General features: G+C 39.1%; 1 protein-coding gene across 1 annotated transcript; it reads left to right on the top strand.

Annotated features, from left to right (window-relative positions):
* The first annotated feature begins 224 nt into the window (after positions 1 to 224).
* On the top strand, positions 225 to 24,269 carry gfra1b (gdnf family receptor alpha 1b). The gene is made up of 10 exons (XM_034859975.1): positions 225 to 834; positions 1,193 to 1,501; positions 2,501 to 2,584; positions 14,542 to 14,720; positions 15,207 to 15,379; positions 15,562 to 15,671; positions 17,936 to 18,070; positions 18,780 to 18,976; positions 22,788 to 22,835; positions 23,509 to 24,269. The coding sequence occupies exons 1-10, from the start codon at positions 795 to 797 to the stop codon at positions 23,644 to 23,646; spliced, it is 1,413 nt and encodes a 470-aa protein (XP_034715866.1). The 5' UTR covers positions 225 to 794; the 3' UTR covers positions 23,647 to 24,269.
* Positions 24,270 to 25,262: the final 993 nt, after the last annotated feature.

Genomic DNA, 25,262 nt, shown 5'->3' with positions numbered 1-25,262 from the left:
GTTACATAAATATATAATGGTCTAGTATAAATGTTGATTTTCCAGAGTTAAGTAAACATAATCCAGATAAAATATCCTTACAGATGTAACATGGCCGCTGCTGGCCATCAGTTAGTTTGAAACGTCTTAGCAGGCTGATGTAAATGGAGGCTGTTAATGTGTTTATTAAGGTTATTGTGAGCGTGTGGCGTGACGTCACGCCCTCCCGCCTCGCATCCCGAGCCTCTCAGTTTGTCTTCAGAGGGAGGACAGTCCGGATCAAACGGGGAGGTTTTGCCTTCGCATCTGCGAAACGGGATCGATTGTTCCTGATGTTGGGGATGTAAACACTGGCCGTCCAGGGCACTGAGGGGCCTTAAAAGTTGAATTAAATCCGTATTATGTTGGACTGATAACGGTTTAGAGTTGTAGGCTACTGCGATTTCCTGACTCATTTCGCTCGCGGCTGTAAAGTTTGGTCCTCCAACCCTCTGACAGCTGCTGTGTGGAATCAAACAAGACCAAGAGGAGAGTAGATGGGAGCGGAGTGAAGTGGAATGCTCTGCCGTCGGCGCGTCTCTCTGTGTCTCACTTGTTCTTTCCAATCGTCCGAAACTCCGGCAGATTTACAAGATGTGGTTTTAGCTGCTGGACTCGGGTCGAGAGTTCGGATTCTCACTGTTGGATCTACAGGATGCATCATCACCTGAACCCACACTATGTGCAAGCTGAAGAAAATTGGATCCGTTTGACAAGTTTATTTTAATCCCGAAACACGTCTATAAACCTTAGGCTACGAAGTCTTCTGAGGCGCAATGATTTTAACAACTTTTGTCATGATACTGTCCTTCCCGGGTAAGTCACGCATGCATCTGTTGATTTTTATGTTTCGACTACAACAGATATAGTCTTTTTAAAACGGCTCATGTTCCTTTTACAGTTCAACTCAATACACGCACAAATTGGCAGTGAGGAATAAAAAGGGCAAAAACAGATGCCAATTTGTTGGATCTGTTCTGATTGTTGAGGCACGATTGCAGAAAGTTTGTCTAATGCGATGCTTAGCGCATCTTAAGTTGTAGCCTATTTTCCAAATAAAAAACAAAAAAAACGTTGATTGACTGATCGGTTAGCCTGTTGTGTTCAGAACAATCAACAAATTAGTTCACATCGTGCGCACGAATCTCTCTGACTTCCTTTCTGTAACTCCCAGACTCAGTGTTCACCTTGAAGGGTGAGGGCAGCTCGTCCTCCCGGCCCGCCCGGCCGGACTGCGTAAAGGCCAGTGAACAATGTCTGAAGGAGTCCAGCTGCAGCACCAAGTACCGGACGATGAGGCAGTGTGTGGCGGGCAGGGAAAACAACTTCGGCGCGGTCACCGGTACGGAGGCGCAGGGCGAGTGCCGCAGCGCGATAGATGCCATGAAGCAGAGCACCCTCAATAACTGCAGGTGTAGAAGGGGCATGAAGAAGGAGAAGAACTGTCTCCGGATCTTTTGGAGCATATTTCAGAGTTTACAGGGTATGCGGAGCAACCTAATAATCGTTATTTGACTGATTGAGCCTACTATAAAAAAGTGGGCTATGAAGTACTCAGATCCTTTTACTTGGTACAGAAATGTCATCAGAAAACTGCTACTTATCAAACGAAAAAGCAATGCAGGCAGAATGGCCCCTGCCCTGCTATTGCTATTTTCTATTGGATAATTATTAAGCCTGATTGTGTATTAAGCAGTATTTCAATGCTTTAGCTTCAAGTGGAACTATTTTACAACTTGTAGGTAGTTTAATCTGTGATGCAGCATTGTTATAAGCTTATCATACTGAATGGTCAGATACTGTATATGCAGTGGAGTATCCTACATGAGTCAAAATGTAGTTTAAAGTAATCTTAATCTGAAGTTTAGGTCCCCTAATACCATATCTGAAGTCTCTTTCCTGACATTCAGCCTTGGTGTAGAATTAAAGGCACTAGAGCCAGTTCCACAATGAGCTCTCCTTAGTATGTGCCATTTCTTTGACTGTAGCTATTGGGGGGGGGGGCTGTGGCAAGGTGGGTGGGTTGGGGGGGGGGGGGGGGGGGGGGGGGGGGGGGGGGGGGGGGTGGCCGGCCTTGACCAACTGCCACTTTGCTGGTTTGAAAGCCATGATGTCTCTTTCTCATATGGGCAGGACAAATACTCTGGGTAAGCAAAGCAGAAAAAGGGGAAGGTAACCGTGCCCCTTATGACCTCAGAAGGAGCAAGATTCCATTTTGGCCTACCTGAGCTTTCATTTTCTCAAAGGCAGCAGGCTACCCATGGAACCTTTAAACCTTTCTCAGATAGAGATTATTGTACTTGTAACAAAGTAAACCTAATTAAACTAATTAACAGGGATTACCCAATTACCAATTTAGTATAATTAACATGTTAAAGAGTATTCAATAACATCCACCCACACATTCATTAACATATGTTTACACATACATACACGCCTTTTCCAGATCATATTGTTGACAATACTTTTTTTTCCCATGCAGGTAATGATTTGCTAGAGTACTCTCCATATGAACCAGTCAATAGCCGACTCTCAGACATCTTCCGTCTGGCCCCCATCATAGCTGGTAAGATGCTTCTTTTCACGTTTCTGACACCCCTTGGGGTTGGACATTGCGCAAAGTTAAGTCAGTGCATACATAGACCCATTACTTTTCAGTTGTGCTTTAAATCCTGCTTAAGTCACCACATCACCAGTACAAATCTGTCACTATTTGACAACCACTCTTTTCTATTGCTGTCTGGTTCCAGGCTGCAGCTTTCAACACCCATTATCCATCACAAAAGCTTTTATCTGCCACTGTGACCCACCGTATACAAAACAGAGTCATTTAGTATATTTCACTTTCAGCTCTCAAAGCAATAATGAGGGGGTTTGCATGTTTTTTCCACTGTCACAGTACTTTTGCTGGGAGTAGCATTTATGTGCTGGTTTTGAAATAGTTATTCCTTTAGAGTAAAGCCTGTGTTTTTTGAGCTCCAGGAACCTGCAGGGCGAAATGCCTGGAGTATAAAGAAAGAAAGCTGAAAACGTTGCTTGCAGTTTGCTGTTGCAAACCCTAAATGTCATACATGTCAATGGAGTGCAGGTGGACTTTGGAGCATAGACCTAGGCAAGCCCATATTTAAATATCACACACACACACACACACACACGCGCAATTAACCATCTGTCTGCATTCAATCGCACTGATAGAACAAGAGCTGTGTGTGACAAGTGCAGCGCTCTCTGGCACTCTTCAGTGTTGGGCTTTCTGGCTGGAGGAGGATGTGTGCTCCACTGGCCAGCAACCATTTCAGTGAATAAAAATAAAATGGTCATTTGATTCTTTCTCTCCCTCTCTGGCTCTCCCTCACTCTGTCTGGCTCTCGCTGTGATTGAATCCACTTAGTGTATAAAAGTGGCTCTGCTCCACATGCAGTGACATAATGGCTAACTGTATTTCATTCAGAGAGTAAAGACAAATGTATTAGAGTTTGGACTTCTCTCTAGTGCTGAAATAGTGCAAATATTGGTCTAGCAATGCGAGGCTAAGAAGAAATGCAAGAAAACAGAAATTGGAAAAGTGGTTAAGGATTCATGTGGCTTTTACATGATGGGAATACTCTTAAAACAAATCCAGGATTATTAAAAGGTGGAGACAAAAAAGCAGCATGAAATCTGCAGGTAATTCTTTGTGCTTGATGTAGCTTAGAAGAGACAGCCGACCCTACTGAACAAATGTGAAATGTTTTAATCTTTATTAAGATATATTCAAAAATCGGATTTGCTGCTAATGAGCCCTTCAATCAAAGTCACAGAATTATATGATATCCTATTGAAGACAAGCCCGTTTAACTTGTGTTTTATCATTATTAGGTGCTATTACAAGAATTCTTGATGTGTGGGAGCAGATAAATCGAGATGCAGAGATGGAGCTGGACCTGAGTAGACCGTTTAATGGATAGCAGTGTAAACAGCCAAAGGCTCTAAGAAAAAAGAAATCACTTAATGGGTTAGATATCAAGAATCCATTTGCCATAAGTGACCTCATTACTGTGTGCAACTACTAAGCAGGTTCTCGGTCAATCCACAGTGTAAAATAACGCACACGAGAGCAGCATAGAATGGTCCACGATATCCCATGGGTAAACTGCTAAAACCTGATGCTCACTACTCTGAATGGCTGAAAATCAATGTTTGTTACTACACATTCAGTTCTTTTTCATTTCAAGTTTCAGCAAAATATAATTGTTTAAACCTTTCCTCCAACCGTTTTTGATTCGATGTTACAGATTTAAATCTATGTGTTTTGCAAAGTTTTCTCAACTGCATATAAGTGGCATTACTAAATGTAAATATCTAGCAACAAGATATCAACAAGAGTCTAAAGCTATTCCAGCGGCTCTATGAAGCTGTACTTAGCCATTGGGGTTTTGAGCTAAATGCTAACGGTGGTAAGCTTGCATGCTCACAATGATAATCTAACATGCGGCTGTTAAACAGATATGTTCACCATCTTAATTTAGCGTGCTAATATTTGCTTATTACACAGTACAGCTGAGGCTGATAGGAATGTCATTCCAAAAGTAGTTTTGCATCACCAAAGTGATTATAAATACTTCAAGAACAATTAACATGTGTACCAGATTTCATGGCAATCCATCCAACAGCTATTTTAGCCAATAGTCAAAATATTTATTCAAAAAAAGAAAAGAAAAAAAGACTGGCATTGCTATCCATAGAGCCATGCTACGAGTATGGCTAAAAAAACAAAGACACCATAAATAGTTTACCACTTGACTACTACTGCAGTAGGACTCCTTTCTGTTGTGAGTACTACCTTTATTGTTACATTTCATCATGTATGGCTTCTGCAGAAAGCTTTATCATGTATTTAAAACAGTATTAATTCAAACTAAAAGGTGTAACATCCAAGCCAATAACTGCCAGAATTTAGTCTCCAGCAACAGCTGAAATTAAATGCTGCGTCATTTAGAAATCAATGAACAAGTACCTTTCAGAGATGTAACACAATGCTGTTGTGCAGATTAAGGGGAACAATGGGAGAACTGCCCTCAACAAAAAGGAAAAACAGTTTCTGTACACAGTGTTTATGTCTTTAAAAATTACTTACCAGGGTACTCAAGGCCACTAACAAGAAAAACTCAAATTACTACATTCCACTGAGCTAAAGACAACTACAGGTGATTCCCTAGCAAGAGCTAAGAAGAGGAAGAATTGCTGCAGGGTATAGCTTGTACAATCACATTGTTCACTTCCAGCATAAGTAAGATACTCTTTAGAGACCAGATGAACTGATTCTGAATTTCCTTAACAAGTCTGAAACCAGTGGTATAATAACAGATTACATCCCATCTTTGGAGTTGCACTTCCTGTAAATAATGTAAGAATGTGCAAGGGAATAAACTAATTTCATTCTGCCTTTAGAGTGATAAACGTCAGAAGTTTTCAAAAAGCCTTCCAGCCAGTTTCTCAATTTACATGAAAGCAGACACTCTGGCAGAGGTAATCTCCCTTGTACTAGCCCTACCACTGAGCCCAGTACCTATCCCCTCTCCTCCCAGTCTATCCCCGTAGCTCATCAGCAGTCTTACAGAGAATCAAGCCGGTGAACAAGAGTTGAAGCCCGGCATGATGATTTTCCACTGTAGAGATCTCCAGAATAATTCGGTAGGCCTAGTTGCCTGAGGCAACAGATTCATTCATCTGTACTCTTTGTCCTCGGCCAATGGCCGTGGCCTGCCGGTCCACTATGTATACTGTATATGAGCAAACTGCCCCAGCTAAACATCAGAGTAGAAGAAACATTTTTAATCTGCTGATCCTTTAACACAAGACTGCTTTCGGCCATATCAGCGAATCATATCCTTTCGCACACTTCTCCGTTTTCTTTCACCCCCTTTGTGACCGCAGAATAACACTATTTATTCCAACTGAGTTAGCCGGACGGAGCTCATAACCCAATAACAGACACATGGATTGTAAAGTTGAAATTCACTTAAATGCTGCATGATCAAATATCAAAATATTTAGTGACATAAAGTGAAATCAACCTTATCCTATTTATTAGCAGGCTTTTGATGTTTTAGTCCTTCAGAACATAATGCATAATAGGATTGTTTCATATAACATGAGATATCTTAACAGTGCATAAAGCATTTAAAGTTGGCTGCACCCATGGGAAACTGTGTACCCGGGGGTGGACACAATAACACCCACATCTGTTAAATAAACTGTAATCCAAGTTGTTAAATGTACTCTAACAAGACACGCCACATTTACAGTCATGCAAAATACTGCAGTCTTGCAGTATTTTGTATGTGTATGATGGTATTAGGTAATGCAACAGGAAAGGTATTCAATGACTTTAGAGACCAACATGAAAAAGCAATATCCTGAACCCAAAATTGCTCCCAATGGTCAGGCCAGCACCCACAGCCTGGTAGCCTGCTGCCATTGGTGCGTGACTCTGTGTTTAAATGAGAAAATGAATTGCAAATTTTACAACTGGCGATTAATAATTCATATCAAGTCCAGCACGATTTTCAGCTTGTGCTGAAAGTAGTTTATTGTGAAAAGACATAATGTAAATACTCTTGGGTTGAGGGGACATGACATGAAATGGTAAAGTGTAACATACCTGAAACAAACTTTGCTACTGTGTTTTGACAATTTTATTTGGTCCCATCATGCAAAACAAACATAATATGTGATCAAATGAATCATGGCAAGAATGTCATGGAGAAAATACTATCATCAAAGTGGATATGCAACCATGGGTGATGCGGGAAAGGGCTAATCATGGCTTTGAGATAAGAAAGTAAAACGCTGTAGGCTGCAGGTGACACAAAATAATGTTTTTGGTCAGGCGTGGAATTATTTGATGCGAGCTCAGCTAACAACACCCTGCACCCACTCGCACAAACACGTCCACACACACAATCATTCTTACTGTGTGCATGTCTGTTGCATAAAGACCTTCATCTACATACAAATCACCCTGCACACATTCATACACTGAAACTGACATACACATCCTCTCAGTGCCCCAGGCTTTCCTTGCATCTTTCTGATTAATGTTTAGGTGCATAAATATACAGGTGTACAGTTTTAACTACTAATGCTTAAAAATAGGAAGGAAGAAGAACAGTCCCCGGTATTAATTCTATGTATAAATTAATATTATATTCGTAAACTGCTGAAGGTGAGACAATGCATAGACAGTCGTATTTTTAATTGGCTGAGCTAAATATAACTGGTTTGCCGAAAAACAGAAGGCAAAAGTGTGCCTGGTCCTCAACTACATATCTGACTCAGGTACTGCATCGACAGTCCTGCAGTCAATGTAGCGATATACTGTATATTGTTGAGTCATCTTAACTAGGGTTGACAGATATTAGTTTTTCAGGGCCGATATTGATATAGTTAATGAAGCTGATTACCAATATTTTGAACAGATTATTTTACTAGGTGTGGAACGGTTCATGTATTCACACTGAAACGAAACGTTACAGGCATCACGGTTCGGTACATGAATTTACACAGAGAATACACAGTATACACAGCAGGACGCAACGGGAGAAAGACGCCGCTAAACTGGCTTGGTCCTGGTCAATATATACTTTATAATACTAGATTAGCTTTAGCCAGGCAGGGAGCAGCTTTCTGCAGTGAAAAATGGCCTGGAGATGTTAATAACGTTTCATCACTCAGGTAATTTAGTTTGTCTTTGCAGAGAACATGGATGCTGTATTTTCATAGCTTGTTTCATAGCTGTCATATTTTGTTTACAAGTTACAGATGGAGTCTGGAGATTATGTGGGGTACTTGTTGTTTACTGTTTACATTTTTTTTTTTTAACACACTTCAGGCTGTTGCAACTAGCTTAGAGGAGAGACTCTATGACACTAGGTGGTACAGCCTGAGAAATGAACAATAAAAACAATTGCCTTCTGCATTTTTGTTTTGCTTTTCTCTCCCTTGTACCGAACTCGTACCGAACTGTGATGTCTGAACAGGGTATGAACCGAACCATGACTTCTGTTTACCGTTCCAACTCTAGCATTTACATTAAAAATTAAAATCTTTGAGTTGAAATTAACATTTTGGAATGGTACAAACTCCAACACAAAAGTTTGTTTTAATGCTTTAAGCAAGTATGTAAAAAAAACTAAAACACTAAACATAATACACAGTAAAAATAAATCAATAAATAAAAGCTTCCTGAAGTCTAAACATGCTAAAAAGGTTTATTGCAGGTGTTGCTGCAAACAGAGCTGAGCAAACGTAGTGCACGTTTTAATTCATTAACTTTATCGGTTATTGGTAAAATAAAGCACCGGGACATGTGATCTGCATATATCGGCCCAGATAACCAGCCAGGCCAAAAATTGGTCAATCCCTAATCTCAACCTCTTCTCAATGTTAACCATATTTTATATCAAAATCATACTTAATATGGCAGACATGAGTACAGAATGAATAACAGACTGGGGGATAAAATGAAGAAGAAAAGAAAATAGCTGGTGCAGTACAAACTAAGTGAGATTTTGCTAATTACATAGGTGCACTAAATAAATGGGTCTGGTCATAAATACTGAGACACTGGCGTGGATTTAGTGATGCTGGCTAGAAGCCTGATAGAAGGCAGGGTGCCATAAAGGAGTGGGCCCTGACCACGGCTGTTTTCTTTCTATTATGGGAAATGATGAAGAGGGCACTACATTAAAGGTATTAGTTTAAAAGGATTAAATCAGGCAGTGATACATTGTGAAGAAGATTTTAGACCATTGCATATAGAGGCTCTGCAGTATAGTTTATTAGGGACAATTAAAATAAACTGTAGAATCAAGGGAGGTTTAGAGATATTGTCCAAACATCAAATATACATAATATAACCACTGTTGCTTGCAATATGGCTGAAGTCAAGTGCAACACAGTTGTCATTCATCTTTGACCTCCATCCATCCATCTTCATCCGCTTATCCGGTATTGGGTTGCGGGGGGCAGCAACTCCAGCGGGAAACCCCAAACTTCCCTTTCCCGGGCCACATTAACCAGCTCAGACTGGGGGATCTGACTGGGCCTGACCCTGACTGGCCTCTGAGAAAATAAACTTACCATACTGTCTGTTAGGCCTGCATGATTTGGCGAAAAATATGAATCACGATTACTTAGCTTAGAATTTATATCACGATTCTCTGCCACGATTTTGTGACTGTGTGTCACATAAAACTAGGCATCATCTGAGTAAAGAAGTGGCTTATTACTTGGAGACAATGCTACAGAGAGAGAATCTAAGACTACTTATATTGATTCAACAAAAGAAAAGATTGAGAAATTATAATTGCTTTTTAGGGAATGCTTAACTAACTAACTCTTAAAAAACAGTTACAAACAGACTCTTTAAATGCAAGTTGCTTCTCAATGCAAACAGCTGGCTGTTGAGGTTTGGTCTGAGGGTCACACTAATACTCTGCATTACTATAATCTGTGTACCATGGATATGGGAGGATTTACATGTCTGACATAGCTAAAAAGAACAATTCCATGACCACATGTTCCTACCCATATTCTTGAATTAGAACATTCGGAGAACAAAGAAAAAGTAGGCTTGAGCAATTGCTTGACAGAACATTATTATCCAGTGACACTGGAATTAAATCCTACAGACAAAAGAGGTTTAAGGACCAGCTCTACTGCCTCTGGCGCATGTTTAATGGGGGCATCAGTCCAGGAGATTCTGTGGGAGCCCTTTATTTTATGTATCCTGTGCAAAGAGAGGGTTAATCCATCTAAGTCTGCATCTATAGACATAAGCAAAAAGAAATAAAGGGAATAGCACAATTAAATGCATGAGGCTTGGATGCTGAAAACCATGTAGTTATGTTCAGGCGCTTTCTTGAGCGCCATTCTGCTCTGGCACACAATCTAAAGCCACTTTTTGACCAAGTAGTTACAGGGAACATAGTAGAAGTGGACTGTTCCCATAACTAACTACTCTCCGGTTTTGTCATTTGCATTTGCACTGTCAAACTGGCCATAGGAGTGTCTTTATAGCATCATCTCTTGACTTTAGCGCCACATCCAAACCCCCCTTTGTGCTAGCTCACTGGAGATTTTCCCAAAGATTGTAATGTTTCTTGTGGATCATTCCAGGTCCCTCTTCCCCTCCTCGGCGGTGTACATGGTGTTTGGAACACACTTTTAAAAATACCGCAAAAATACCCAAAACATGATATTTTGGTCACTTTTTTTTGTCAATTTTCATACCGTTACATCGTTAGTCAAGACTTCACCTCACCTACAGTATATTCAAGAGCTTATTGGCCAGTACACTAACACAGATGCATGCCATGGGTCAAATTATTAAATAATTATAACATGATTAACACTTGTGTTGTCTTCCCATCAAAACTCAAAATCACTTTGACGCTTTTTAACTTTTTCTTACGCTTTTGTCCCTTTTTTCCAAAACTTTTTTCAATGTAACTCACTTTTTGACGTTTTCAACAATACCTAACACTAACTTATTTACTTAAGTTTTACAGTTATTTTTTGAATTTATGGTCAATAAACCTTATGTTTAGGAAATGATACCTAATGTTTGAGTTATAAAAGCAGAAATTAGGAATTATTTAGACTAAAATTAAAGGAATGGATGTTGATAGAAAATCCCAGACTGAAATCTGTCAACTTTTACTCAATACTATTTCAAAATCACTTCAATTTGTTTCTCCAAATTCTATAAAACTAAATATGACAACCCAAAATTCATGAAAGTAGAGATTTGTACTTGCCAAAGAGCGTTGTGTGGAATCAATCATGTTATGTTGGGTAATTAAAAACAACACTAATATAGGAAAACAGGTCAGTTCGACCCAACGACAACATGAGGGTTAAGGACAACTGAGCTGAAACAGTGTTTACAGTAAACATATGTGAAATGTAACCTTCAGAGGCATTTCATAAGCATTACAAAAATTGGACATCTTGGCAGCTATACAATAGAATGGCTTCTCATATTCTCACATTTACCTTAATGGACGCAGCCCCCAAGGATACCATAATTAACCTCTTATTTGAGATTCATATTTAACCCTACCTGACTGGCGGTCTTTCAAAAGGTCTTTTGTATTGACGTATTCAAAGTCAAAGGGTCAGATTCCAGTGTTTGCTACACTGGTTTTTATTTGGTCTACACCAATGGCAACATAGTTGTCTTGCTCAGGGGGTGCAACTTAAGAAGGCTGAGTGACATTGTTTTTTTCTTAAGCCTGTAAGTCTTTTAACAAGAGATGTTGTATTTCAGGGGGGCATATAGGATTACAGTTCTTGGTATACACCGCAAGGTCAATAGACTAACTTGAATAATGTTTGGTTAAATTAAAGAATGCATACTCTAAGTTTAAATTATATGTTGGAACAGTACTGTTAGAATAATTGTTTACTAATCACTGTTGTTGGTAGTTAAGCTTTTTCTTAAAGATTGATTTAAACATGTCTGACATTTCTCTCTGCCCTTTATACTGTAGAAACATTACCATTAAGACAGTTATTTGATAACAGAAACAGGCAAAGATTGTTTTCTTATGATTACAACCACAGTGCAAGCAGCTCAACAACAAACCATGGCATAGCCTTGTTTTTATGAGTCATGCTAATGTTACATGACATAATAGCCACACATTTGTTAAGCAAAACAATCACATTCCTGATAAGCAAGGTGCTGGCGGTGCTTATCATGTTTTATCATTGAATCGGTTCTGGGAGACAGTAAAACATGTTTTGTACTCTTGAAAAATACCTTAAAAATTAGCTTATTAAAAGCAAAAATGCTCCTAATGGAAAAGGTTTTTTCCTGCCGAGGGGTGTTGCGTCTTTGGAGTCACACTGTGACCTACAGCTCAACCTTCTTACTCACACTTAGCTCAGGCCGTCTGCTACATGCACACACACATGGCACATTTGCAACCATGTTTTAGTTCAAGAGTAAGAACTTTTTTGAAAAAAAAGTGTGTTTTTTACTAAGGTGAGGGTTTCACTGTTGGTAATTGTAATTGAGCGAGAACTGTCACACCTATGGCTCGAGAGCTACAAACAGCCACTCGAGGATCAAAGCCCCCCATCTCTAGGCACTTGTCAGATGTAAGTAATGGGTTTTGTAATATGTGATTAACCCAAGGTTCAAGAACGTATTCAGATTTAATCATGGCTCTTTCTGTGGTGCATGAAAGAGTGCAGTGAGCTTCAATTCCACCTCAAAAGGCAGAATTACAGAATTCACTCTTCCATGTCGAAGCTGAGGATATAGTTTGTGTTACTGTGCAGAACCCAGTCGAGCAGGAAGGACTTTATACCAACAAATAAGAAAAATGAGATGTGAGTGTCATTACGTTGGCCAAAGATTGCTTTTGCTGTGCTCTAATGGAAAGACAGGCATACAGTGACTGAAGCAAAGATGGTTCACTTGGTTTATGTCTATCCTATATCCTTGACGTTCCACTTCAGGGATTGTGCCGGTGCCGCAGGAAAATCCACCGGATGCATGGATTTTCGCCGATGTCCGTTTCCTTCCGCTTTCTTTGTGTTGACATTTTAAACTCTGGTGGATTTATAAGGACTATGGCTGACTGCTCCTCAGATCTCTGCAGGGTTAATCCCGACAGCTAGCTAAACCATCTCTCAAATCTGAGTTTTCTCTTGCACTATTTTACAGCGGAGCTTAGCGCCAACCAGAAATATTGTGATTGGTTTAAAGGAATGCCATGAAAGCAAGTTTTTTGCCCATCCAGTAATGTTATGTGGTCTATCTAGACCCTCCTCCGCTCCACAACGTTTGGATGGTCTGGCAAAGTAAGACTAAAATTATTCAAAGCTGTGTCCGAGGGAGCAGTATATAAGGAAAACAAAATCCCCCGTGAATTACCTGCATAGGATCTGATGAGAAAAACAGCAGCCGTCACAGAAGCACATAATGGAATACACAGATAAGAGTGGTGTAATGTTTGGTAATGATCTGAATATTAAGGGTTTGAGATTTTGTCTAATTAAGAGAGAGGAGAGGTCAGTGTGGTGTAAATGTAGCTCTATGTTGCTCATACAGCGGTTTGATCATAAATGCCAGAACTAATTAGGTCAGAAAGGGGGATCTAATCTAAGGTTGGGGGTAATACGGCATACCGCGGAGTCATAAAAATAGCAACGGTAGTAGTTTCAATACAGTCATTAAAAAAATGCAATGCACTTATATAGGAGACAAGGATTCAATATTATTTATTTAATCCCTACAAATGCGTATGTGTGGTTGTCATGAGAAAGGAGAGGTGTTTCAGTATTAGTGTTTGGTATTCAGTTTCTGAATGGTGTAGGCACAAGCCAATAGTTTGGTGACGCCGTCTGAGCCTTACGTCATCATTTTTAATTAGTCACAGTAATACCGTATAATAGGTAAAATAGGGAGGAGGAGGAAACATTTAGTCAGAGAATTTGAGCTCAAACGTGTACCAAAGGAAAAGATATAACAACTGTGTGCAATAGTTCAGTTCCCACACAATTTCTCTTTTCCAGTTTCAAACAGGCGCATAGTAAATGATGCAATTCAAGTAAAAAATTGTGAGGACTGGTTTTAAATACATAAACATATAGGCTATAGGGGACAATTTTTTAACATTATGTAAAGCACTGTTATGGCAATGACCCTAAGATTAATGGTCACTTCCCATCATTTGGAAAACACATGTCAATAGTGACACAATAGATGGCATTGTATCTACATTGGAGTGCCTTTGCTAATACACCTAAGAGACCCTCAGAAACCTTCACAGGATTATGGATAGTAATGGAAATGTGCAATTTTTCAGGTGCAATGTAATTAACCCAATGAGGTCTAAGGGCATTTTGACAAATCTTCTTAAATTGACCTTTTTAAGATATTCAGCCTATTACTAATCCACATTTGTTTTCTCAAGTGGAAATGTTGATGTTGGCTATTTGAAATGTCTCAAATCTCTTCTGAAAACAAACCTTAACTTATGACGTGTGTTACAAATTGTTTCGATGCTTGAAATGGGTTTACCAAAGTCTTAAGGTTATACGGATATGATTAAAATATAAAATGAATGTCTGGAAAGACATTTTTTAATATTGCTTTTTGAGTAGGAGTTTTGACAAACATTGCTTGGACGCGCTGTAGCGTCTTTCGTCCTCAGACGGATAAACTGTGAGGGACAGATCATGATAATGAGGATTATGAGTGTAACACCCTTTTAAAAAATTGCACTTTAAGAAAATCTTTTCTCATTATACCTTTCTGTTTTTTATTTGAAAAGTCTCTTGGTCTCTCTCTCTCTAATTCTCTAAATGTTCTAGATCTCTTGGCTGCACTGTTTCCTCATATGTCATTTACTCACGACGTTCATTCTGATGTGCTGATCATTTGAGGCGTAAACAGCAATGTAACCTGTGCAGGAAAGCAATAATTCTAACACGACAAAATGATGTGTCTCTCCTCTCTCTTAGTTGAGCCTGCATCTACAAAGGAGAACAACTGTCTGAACGCTGCCAAGGCCTGCAACCTGAATGACACATGTAAAAAATACCGCTCAGCTTACATTAACCCCTGTACTAGCAGGGTGTCTGCTTCTGAGGTCTGCAACAAGCGCAAATGCCACAAGGCCCTGCGACAGTTCTTTGACAAGGTAATTAAGCATGTTACTTTTGAGAGCTATTTGCAGCTTTTGTTTGTGTTTGATTTTGTAGTTGCTGCTCAAATCAACATATAAACTAGGACTGCACAATTAATCTAAATTTTATTAAAATCTCAATATGGTGTACTGCAATATCCAAATCGCAGGGGGGGGGGGGGGGCGCAACATCGCAGGTGGGGCCCCATTTTTGTTAAAGGAAAAATATGTGTCAAACCATTCTGAATGAAGCATTGTGGTGCTGCAGTGACGTCCGAAAAACTACTATTTTCACTGGGAACTTGGGAGGAACCCATAGCGGGTCTAAAGTCTCTATGTTCATGTTTTGTCACTATTTAACGACTAGGGTGCTGGGTAAGGAACGTTACTTAGAGTAACTACTCTTGTGAAGCTGCATTGGAAGTTGAAGACCGCAAGAAAGAGGACAATTTTGCAAATATCAATAGACATCCTCTTTATCTTTTCTCTCCAAAAATAAAGGTTCCAACTAAATACAGCTATGGGATGCTGTTTTGCTCCTGTCCAGCGGGGGATCAGACAGCATGTGCAGAACGCCGGCGGCAAACAATTGTACCCATCTGCTCCTATGAGGATAAAGACAAACCTAACTGTCTGTCTCTTCAGAACACATGCAAGACCAACTACATCTGCAGGTAAGAAAGCACAGAGGGATCCTTAATAGATATTCAGCCTAATGTTCTTAATCGTAGCATGTGTTTTTACTATTAAATCATTGCTTATAAACGTGACTAAGCACTAAGTCTAGCATATGTTTGATATCTAATAACAGCATCAGGCAATCATCATCTATAATTTGTATCTCTATTGTTTTTAGGTCAAGGCTGGCAGACTTCATCAGCAACTGTCAGCCAGAATCTCACTCCATATCCGGCTGTCTGAGGGAGAGCTATGCTGACTGTCTGCTGTCTTACTCAGGTCTTATCGGTACGTTCTCTAAAGCATTTGAAAATTGGCTTCAAAATTTGCTGGACAAATTCTAAAGCTAGACTGGTAACTGGACATGAAGCTGGACTACTAATGGTATTTCTTACGATTTGCTTTGTGCCCGTACCGTTGCTCAACTACCTGTGAAATCTATTCCGATAAACTTGTTGCTGGGAAGGTTTTTTTTGACTGACTGACATTATAATCAAATCCAACTCCAGAATTATCCTTCTCGTCCAGATCCAAAGCTATCTTTAAAAAAATTAGCATTAGTCCTTTTAGTGCCTTATGCCTTAAATTTAGCTTACTGTAAAGACAGCTAAAAGCAAAAAGGGGGGGGGGAGGGGGGGGATCACCGGTAACACTAATGGAGGTGTAAAATAACAAATTGCCGTTGTTCTGACTCGAGGGGAATTGATTCTTAGATGCATCACGATTCTCTGTAGAAAAATTCAATAATCGATTCGGATAAGTACATTTTTTTTTTTATATGTTGATTTTTAGTTCAAAGGTACTGTCTCCAGACCTTTTCAAATCAGAAAGCAGAGTGAGTGAAAGAGGATGGGATAATGGACAAAAACTTTAGTCTAGGCAAGAGTGCAGAAAAAAAAAAAAAAAAAATTACCAAAAGAAGAAAAAAAAATAGGTTTTGTGTATATACACATGATCTAATAAGACATGCTGTACATACAAAATTAGGCAAAACACATATAGGCTGTTCATCTGCTTTATCACATCTGACCACCTCATGTTCCATGTTCTAAGAAGCCAATTCTTCACCTTTAAACTTGACTGAGCCTCTGACATGGAAGATTACTGTTAGAGAAGGGGACTTTTAAGAGCATGTTTAAGGCTTAAAGGTCCCATAGGGTTGGATAATTCACTTGTTCACACAGCTACACTTGTCAAAGAATAAATACACTTCTGTTCAAGTATGGCATCGTGAATCTAAAATCTGGAATCTTAAACCATGAACATACCATTTTCTTTCGACAACACACTCTACTCACATAATAAGGTGTTTTATTATTGATTCCACTGCTTCTTTGTAGACATTTATGCTAAGCCGCGAGCTATGTAATAGTTCTTTTACAGATGTTAACTAGCAACTAAATAGCTTTATCTTAACGTATTCTATATAGCAGTGTGCAAAAGTAGTGCTTATTTCCTTTTGTTCAGTCTTTCTTCCATCAGCAGGTTCCATTATGTAGAAAGGAAACATGTTTTAGTTATTGAGATTGGAATGCAGGGCAACAGTGACCAACTCCAAACTCAACAGGCAGACATTTTAATCTTGTCCATTCATATGCTACTTTACACAGGTTACACCCTGTAATGGGACCTCATGGCTTAAAACACTCATCTCTGTCTCTGCACACAGAAATCTGCATGTACTTGCACAGCTAATAAGTGTGAGCCTACTCAACCCCCACGCTCCCTATAAAAAGGCAACGGATTTATTCACATCAAGATGACAAATAGCTAAAAATGGTTGAATTTGACTTTCTGCCCATGACATACAATGTGCCCCAGTTTGGTCACTACTGTTGACTCCCAATAGGTGGTAAGCAACAGCAGCCCTTAAAACACTTAACAACACTCTCCAGAGCTGCAGTTTGCCACCTGTGTTGACATCACTACATCTTTGAAAATGTGCATGTTGTTGAACAGGCCAGGTTACATAATAATGGGGAAACTGTACAAGTGAGTGAGGCTTTTGATTGTTATAAGTACTAGGGCTGTACAATATGAGGAAAATATTCGATCTGTGATAAAGTTGAATATTGTGATTACGATATTACATGCGATAAATAAAGTGTATTCAGTTCTACTGCTTTCAGTATTCTGCTAAAATACAACAAATTGCTTGTTGAATTTAAAACAAAGAAAAGAAAATCATTTCTAACATTCTTTTATTGAAAACTGAATTGGCACCAGAAAGAATGAGTTACATTTTAGTTTGCAGTTTTCTACAGATATTTTCTTTCAACTAACAAAAAATCTAAGTGTCTATCATGGTACAGTGTGTTGCTGTCTTTCACAATAAGTATAATGCACTAGTTGATATTGGAATGTCATTATAAAAACCAATATGTTGTGCAGCCCTCATAGGAACCCTATAATATTGAATAAGCTCATTGTCATTGAGTGACCTAAACATTCAAATTTCAGTGTAAAACCAAAATAAACATGTTATAGAGGGTTTCAAGTATGATAATGAGACTACAGTTACAATGACTGTTTCCTTCTCTTTTATGCGGCAGGTACAGTGATGACACCTAATTATGTGCGATCCCTTGGTCTTACCCTGTCACCATGGTGTGACTGCGGCAGCAGTGGGAACAGCAAGCCAGACTGTGACAAATTTGCAGAGTTTTTCACCAACAATCGATGCCTACGTGAGTTTCCATACTGCAGAAATGAATTTCCCTTCCACTATTCTTCACCGCAAAGGGCAATGACCATTTGTATTGTTGTCTAGACTTAAATTGCCCTTTTGGTATTTTGAAATGAGAGCTGATGACTAGAAACTGCAATAGTAGTAGATGATGGTCTACCATGTGTTCTCCCTTCCAGTAGGCCTACGGTTTCTGTTACTTTGACTGTTGTATAAGGAACAGGGTCTTTCTTTCTCAAGTTTTCTTATTCCAGGCGATTATGAAGTTCATTTTTGTTAATCATACCCATTATATGCAGACACTGCTTTTAAAAACGCTCTTGAGAAAGATCAAGTGATTTATTTCCCTACACAATTATCTAAAGTGTTAATTATGAGTAGCTTTTAGTTGGACATGGACAAAATGTTTTTGGCCAAACCACTTTCACCTATTTCGAAGGAAAGGACAGAAGACATCTGCTAACTTGTTAGATGTGAAGACTATATTATTAAAAACGAGGCTTAAGGGGCATTTAGGTGAATAGTGCTTATTACATGTACAATCTATAATTAAATCAAAGTAATGACATTGGATGCATATTTTGTCATTTATCAGTACAGTATTTTTTAACTTTTCCTGTCACATTCCATTTCATTATATAATGTATTCTAAGTAATTCATAGATTTTGTACAGGATAAAGAATTCCACTAATAAAAAAAATTCTTGCAGGTAATGCCATCCAGGCATTTGGCAATGGCACTGATGTTGGAGTTTGGCAACCCCAACCCCCGATTCAGCCTACTGTACCAGAGCCTAGCATCACTCGGAGGGGAAAAGAACGAACCAATAATGCATTGGACACACTGACAGACATGACCAAACTGGATCTTGATGACGACTCATACCACATCTGTAGGACCTCACAGGTGAAGTTTTATAAGCAGAGAGTTTAAAACGTAGAGTTTATTTTTTTGAAATTTAGGATGCATCTTTCTTGCTGACTTACAACACTGTTATATTTTTTAAATAGAAACTGCATTAAAAAAAGCATGTCATGAAAAAAGTAGAGAGGTAGAGAGGAGATGGTAGCGCTTTACTTTCCACCACGGTAATAAGATGGTAATAGTGTGATAATAAAGAGGTTATATTTAGGTAATAACTTGTAATTACAAAAGTAATACCTGGTAATACATCACAGTAATAACATGTAATACTGGGGTAATAAGGTGACAAGAAGGTAACAGATGTTATAACATGCAATTACCAAGGTAATTACTAGGAATGGGTTTGATGATAACCATATGTATATCTGGGTAGTGGTAATATATATTGTCAATTTCCCTGGTAGAAGTCGCTGAGGTAGTTAAACAACACCCCGGTGGCATAGCCCCAGGGATTGATGAGAACCATCAAGAAATGCTGAAAACTCAGGGGGTGGAGGTGCTGTCTTGGATGACACGCCTCTTCAACACCGCGTGGAGGTCTGGGACGTGCCTAGGGAGTGGCAGACCGGGGTAGTGGTTCACTTCTTCAAAAGGGGGGACCAGACGGTGTGTGGCAATTACAGGGGTATCACACTTCTTGGTATCACACTTCTCAGCCTCACTGGTAAAGTCTACTCCAAGGTGCTAGAAAGGAGGGTTCGTCCGATAGTCGAACGGGTTGAAGAGGAACAATGCAGATTCCGTCCTGGTCGTGGAACAACGGAGCAGATCTTCATTCTTACAATGATCCTGGAAGGAGCCTGGGAGTATGCTCAACCGGTCTACATATGTTTTGTGGATCTGGAGAAGGTGTGTGACTGGAGATACTGTGGGAGGTGCTGCAGGAGTATGGGGTGAGGGGTCCCTTCTCAGGGCCATCCAATCTCTGTATGACCAAAGCAAGAGCTGTGTCTGGGTTCGCGGCAGTAAGTCAGACTTGTTCCAGGTGAGGGTTGGTCTCCGCCCGGGCTGCGCTTTGTCACCAATCCTGTTTGTAATATTTATGGACTGGATATTGAGGAGTAGTCGGGGTGGGGAGGGGTCACAGTTTGGTGGGCAGGGGATCTCATCGCTGCTTTTTGCAAATGAAGTGGTCCTAATGGAATCATCGGCCTGTTATCTTCAGCACTCACTGGATCGGTTCGCAGAGTGTGAAGCAGCTGGGATGAGAACCAGCACCTCTAAATCTGAGGCCATGGGTCTCAGCAGGAAACCGAAGAATTGCCTTCTTCAGGCAGAGAATGAGTCCCTACCCCGAGTGAAGGAGTTTAAATACCTTGGGGTCTTCTTCGTGAGAGAGGGGACAATGGAGAGGGAGATTGGTGGGAGAATCGGTGCAGCAGGTGGGAGGAGGCCTCGGGGCAGACCCAGAACTAGGTGGAGGGATTATATCTCCATCCTGTCCTGGGAACGCCTCGGGATCCTCCAGTCACAGCTGGTTAATGTGGCTCGGGAAAGGGAAGTTTGGGGTCCCCTGATGGAGCTGCTCCCCCCACAACCAGATACCGGATAAGCGGACAAAGATGGATGGATGGAATTAAATCATAAAGAGGGTCATCTCGAGACCCTTTACAGAGTAGGTCTATACCACACTAAAATTTACAAAGACAAACAAGCTAATTTCTGATATCACTATCTAGTCAGCTCAGCCCTACATTGTAATTGACTGCAGAGTTAGAAATCTCATAATAAGGGACCTACCCAATTTTTATTGATCTCAATAACAAAAGAAACTGTATTAGTCTTACAGTTACATTGCAAGTTAGATGATTTCAAATATAACTACTTATCTCAATGCAGTTGTTTGCTTCCAGTTATTGGCTGTGCCTCTTGTTTATAATTTTTTTTAAATAAAAAAAGTACTGCTGCTTTTTAAGGAAAAGAACAAAAGAGGAATCTTTCCACAACATGTTTTGATTTCTGTCCAAGCTTTTGGTCCGTGTAAATTTTGAAGTCATCAGAAACCTCTCAAAACTTCTGAGTGAAAGTGCCTGACTCTAAATTGAGACCTAAATATCAGGTAGAGATCTATTCTGAGCATCTGTCTGTCAAACGCCTGGCTCTGTCACCTTGATGGTGTTATGATGGTATGCACAAAATCCCCCCTCCTGGGCAGAAAGATGAGACGTCAGTGTGGAGTCAGAGTTCCAAAGCTGTCATGTCAAAGCTAATTGGTTGCCACAGTAACATCAGAAATGGCCCACAGGGGTAGTGTGTGTGTGTGTGTGTGTGTGTGTGTATAGAAACGGGGTATCATGTAAGGATGTACCACTTTTCTGTCCCCCAGATTGAGGTTTTAGTTTACTTAAAAATGTTATATATATATAAATAAATAAATCTATACTAAGTTCCTCTGAAAGTGACTCAACAAAATGAAAGCTTACAAAATTAGATATTGAAAGTTTATTTTTGAAATGATAAAAAAAACAAAGTTGACAAACAATCTCACCACATGTTCCATTAAATGACATACGGATCATATCGCAGACCTTCCTCAGCAGACGATGTTTGCACATTTGTCATGCTTTGTAAATGTCCACATTTTCAGCTCCATTGACTTATTTGAACTACTGTTTCCCAGGTACTGGTCATAGGTTTTTTTCCCTGTAAACTGACATTTCTAACTCATTAAATGTGTATAAACACACAGAATGTATGAGTCTCAGAGTCCTTGTTTTAATTGAAATTTAATTGAAAAGTGCTACCAGAAATGTTTGTAACGGTCACATGATGCAAATGATTATTCATTTTGAAATATCAATCACAATTCTACAAAATCAATTCAATATGCAGATTTTGACATTTACCTTTTAACAAGTGCTTGTTTTGCTTAAATGGGCATATGGGTACTCCAGCTCAATTGGAACTGGTTGGCTTAGCCAACACACTCCAGACCTCTGCTCTTCTCTTCTGATAAATACTATGGGGCTAGTTTTTTTTTTAAATGAGATGATATAACATAATTTAAGGCAGACTATCTATCATATTGGCTTTTAATAGCGATAATATGATTTATCACCAGTAAAAACAGTCTCCCAAGAGGAAAGACCTCCTATAGAGCAATTAATCACTCTTCTCCTGAATCCTGGTTCACAGAATTCTTTCTACTTAAGAACCAACGCGTGGAGTGTTTATGTTCCCAAAGCCCCATAGAGTCACTTTATCATTTTCTGTAATCCATCTGTATCTCTGAGTGTGCATTTGTTTGTGAGTGGGTATATTTACAGTATGTGGGACTCAAAACGTTTGGAGCGGCCTGAAAAAAAAGTTTGAATGTATTAAACTATCATAACCTTGAGGATCTCACACAAACACACCTTTACACGGACACACACTTGGATCTCACACATCTTGCTCGAGGAGGATGATTATACAAAGAGGTTTATGACGGTCTAAAGTATGGGAATTGGGAGGGCACTATAAGTATTATCATAAATCTCATTGTTGTGTGTATTTGCTACTGTGGCAGTGGCAGTTTGGCTCGATGCAGTAATGATTTTGCTCGACCTTGCGTTACGTTCAAGACTCGGCCCTTCCTTTAGCCACAGTTACACTTCCAGACAAATAACAATTTCTTCATTCCACTGCACTGAGACTTTGCACCAAGAAATTAGTTATGTTAATGCCGTATTTTTATAGGATTCTTGCACCATCATCAGCCAGTCTGGGATCTTGACATACAAGTAAAAACAAAAATAAATAAATAATCTAAGTTGACGTTTCTTTGCCTTCTCCTGTGTTTTCTTTCTTCTAGGCCCAAAAACTGGTGTCAAATCTAACAGTGGATACTGCTCAATGTGTGGTAAGAATTGTTTTATTCTGTCCATTCCATTCATGCCCAAACAATATTTGTAAGTCCGATAAAATATTGATATTTGAAAATGACTAGAAATCTGATTTGAATTTTATATGGATGCCTTAAATTTTAAGAACAAAAATATGCACTGAGCTCAACATTTTATTTTAACTTATAAATGCTCTCTGGTAGACAAAGTCTTTGAAGGCCACATTGCAAACATATCGTTATAGAATTTTCCTGAACTGCAATTTCTTGTGATGCAACGGCTGACAAATGCAGAAACACAAATCAATCTGTGTGTAACAAGTCGTTATATCCAAATGTAGCTCAGCTGACAAAATTTAACCAAATAGGCAAAAGAAAAAGCAAATGAATGCCCACTTTGTTAAATTTTGGTTTTAAATCGCTACGTTTCCAACTCAGTCAGTTGTACAAACTTTTTCCCTGCATTTCCACTCAGGTTTTTTATGCAAATAATCAACATTTCTGATCTGACTAACATGTAGAATGACACTGGTATCCACATTTGTTTTGATTGTAGTTAAACAAGCTACACATACTGTGATCCTCAGATTCACGGTGAAGTTGACAGCAAAAGAAAAAAAATTATATTTCAAAATAGTTTGTCAACTTTGTACTCATAGTAACACTTAAACTCTGGTCTTTTTCCCCTCAGAACCATCACCTGGATGAGTCTAGTGACTCCACTGCCATTGCTAGAAACTCAGCAGCTGAACTCTCAAGCACGCACCTGGCGTTAGCCTTTGCATTAACGCCAATAGTATTACGGCTTGAAGATTTCCAGCTTTTGTAGGATCGGAGGACTGTGGATCAACCCACTTCTCTCAAAGTGGTTCAACTCATTTTGATTTAGACATTTGCCAAAGTGCGACACCTACATTTTCCTTGAAATGGAAATGAGAAAACGCAGCACCGTAAGAGCACTGAAATCATAGACAACAGTGGATTATTATTATCTGAGGAGTCCATGTTTACTGTGGCTGAGATATCAGCTCATTCGCCTTTCATGCCTCGTGGGCGCAATTTGGTGACTCCAAGAATCAGATTCACTCTGAGGAACACTTATTTTTGGGGGGGATTTAAACCCTGTGATCTGATAAACATGTGAATAAATTCACTTCTTTGAATGTGTTGCAATCAGTGCACATTTGACTGAATGGACTGCAAATATTCTTAAAAGTATTGAAAGAGGATCATATTCTGCATAACTGTGCGCTAATTTGTCCACCCAATAAACAAAATGAAATCTAATTGTTGGTATAAAAAGGTGCTGGTCTACAATATGTCAAAAGGGACAGCTAAGAAATTTCATAGACACACTGTATGGAATATGATTCATAAAACACTTTAACTCATTTAAAATCCAATAACATTTTGTCAGAGTTTCCTCAAAGGACAAAGACATATCAGCCAAACGAAAACAAAAAAAAGTCACAGCTTTCTCTTCTACATGTTCCGTACTAGGCGTTGATCAGGTTTGTAGATTTGATTGTGATGGGGGTTTTAATCAAATTGCCTCTAAAAGAACATTTTGTACATATGATCCATAAAGTGTACACTATAACAGTATGCTGCCGTTAGCTTGTAACATTTTGTCTGTAATGTTTTTGAGAGTCTATGTTAGTATCTGGTGACTGAGGCCTCTTAGCGTTATCCAGTGTAGCTATGATTTATGCAGTGTGACGGGGTACGGTTCAATGTGGTAACAGATATGACCGTTTATATCTTAAGCGCATAATGTTATCTTAAACAGTATTTTTCTTGAGGAAAATCAAACTCTGTAATTCTGAATCTGTAACAACACGAAGAACATGAAGAATTTACAAGTTTCTGTAATGGCTAAAAAAAAATGGCATGGTTTGAGCCAGATTCATCAGGCTGCCAGATTTTCCTTTCACATTGTTGTGTCCCGGCAGAGAGCAAAAGAACAGGGGTTTGATGAATATAAGAGGCGTAGTGTACATAACAACAACAAGTAGAGCAAATGCCAAAAGACAAAAGCCAGTAGACATAAATTGCTAGCAATTACTACAGATGCAAATGGACAAGTTAAAAACAAGTGCATAGTTATAATAAAAGTAATGAAACCCCTAATTATCAAAGACATTCAAAGAATGTACAACAAAATGACAATGAACACTAAAAACTTGATTTTAAACATCCTAAAATTACTTAATTTTTTTTTTTTTTAATGTTTTTAAAAATGTCTCCGTTAATATTGCTTTTATGTATGATCCCTGCAGACATCTAACGGTGCACTTCTTTATAGATTGTGGTTCAAAAAAGGTTTTGGTTAAACAATACTACATAACTGTTTATCTAATTTGACCTATAGATACTAGCATACACTTGAAGACGTCTCATAAAGGAGGCCACTTTTGTGTACAAGTAGCCAAATACTTAAAGATT

This window comes from Etheostoma cragini, chromosome 21 (genome assembly GCF_013103735.1).
Source record: "Etheostoma cragini isolate CJK2018 chromosome 21, CSU_Ecrag_1.0, whole genome shotgun sequence".
In the NCBI taxonomy this organism is placed as follows: Eukaryota; Metazoa; Chordata; class Actinopteri; order Perciformes; family Percidae; genus Etheostoma; species Etheostoma cragini.
The sequence above is the reverse complement of the archived record's forward strand: the minus strand, read 5'-3'. Positions and strand labels throughout refer to the sequence as shown.

Bases quoted from the DNA above. Each gene is read 5' to 3' on its own strand.
- gfra1b (XM_034859975.1), top strand. From the start codon at position 795: ATGATTTTAACAACTTTTGTCATGATACTGTCCTTCCCGG. The intron at 1,502-2,500 runs GTATGCGGAGCA...TTTCCCATGCAG, and splicing joins CATATTTCAGAGTTTACAGG to GTAATGATTTGCTAGAGTAC. The intron at 15,380-15,561 runs GTAAGAAAGCAC...TATTGTTTTTAG, and splicing joins AAGACCAACTACATCTGCAG to GTCAAGGCTGGCAGACTTCA.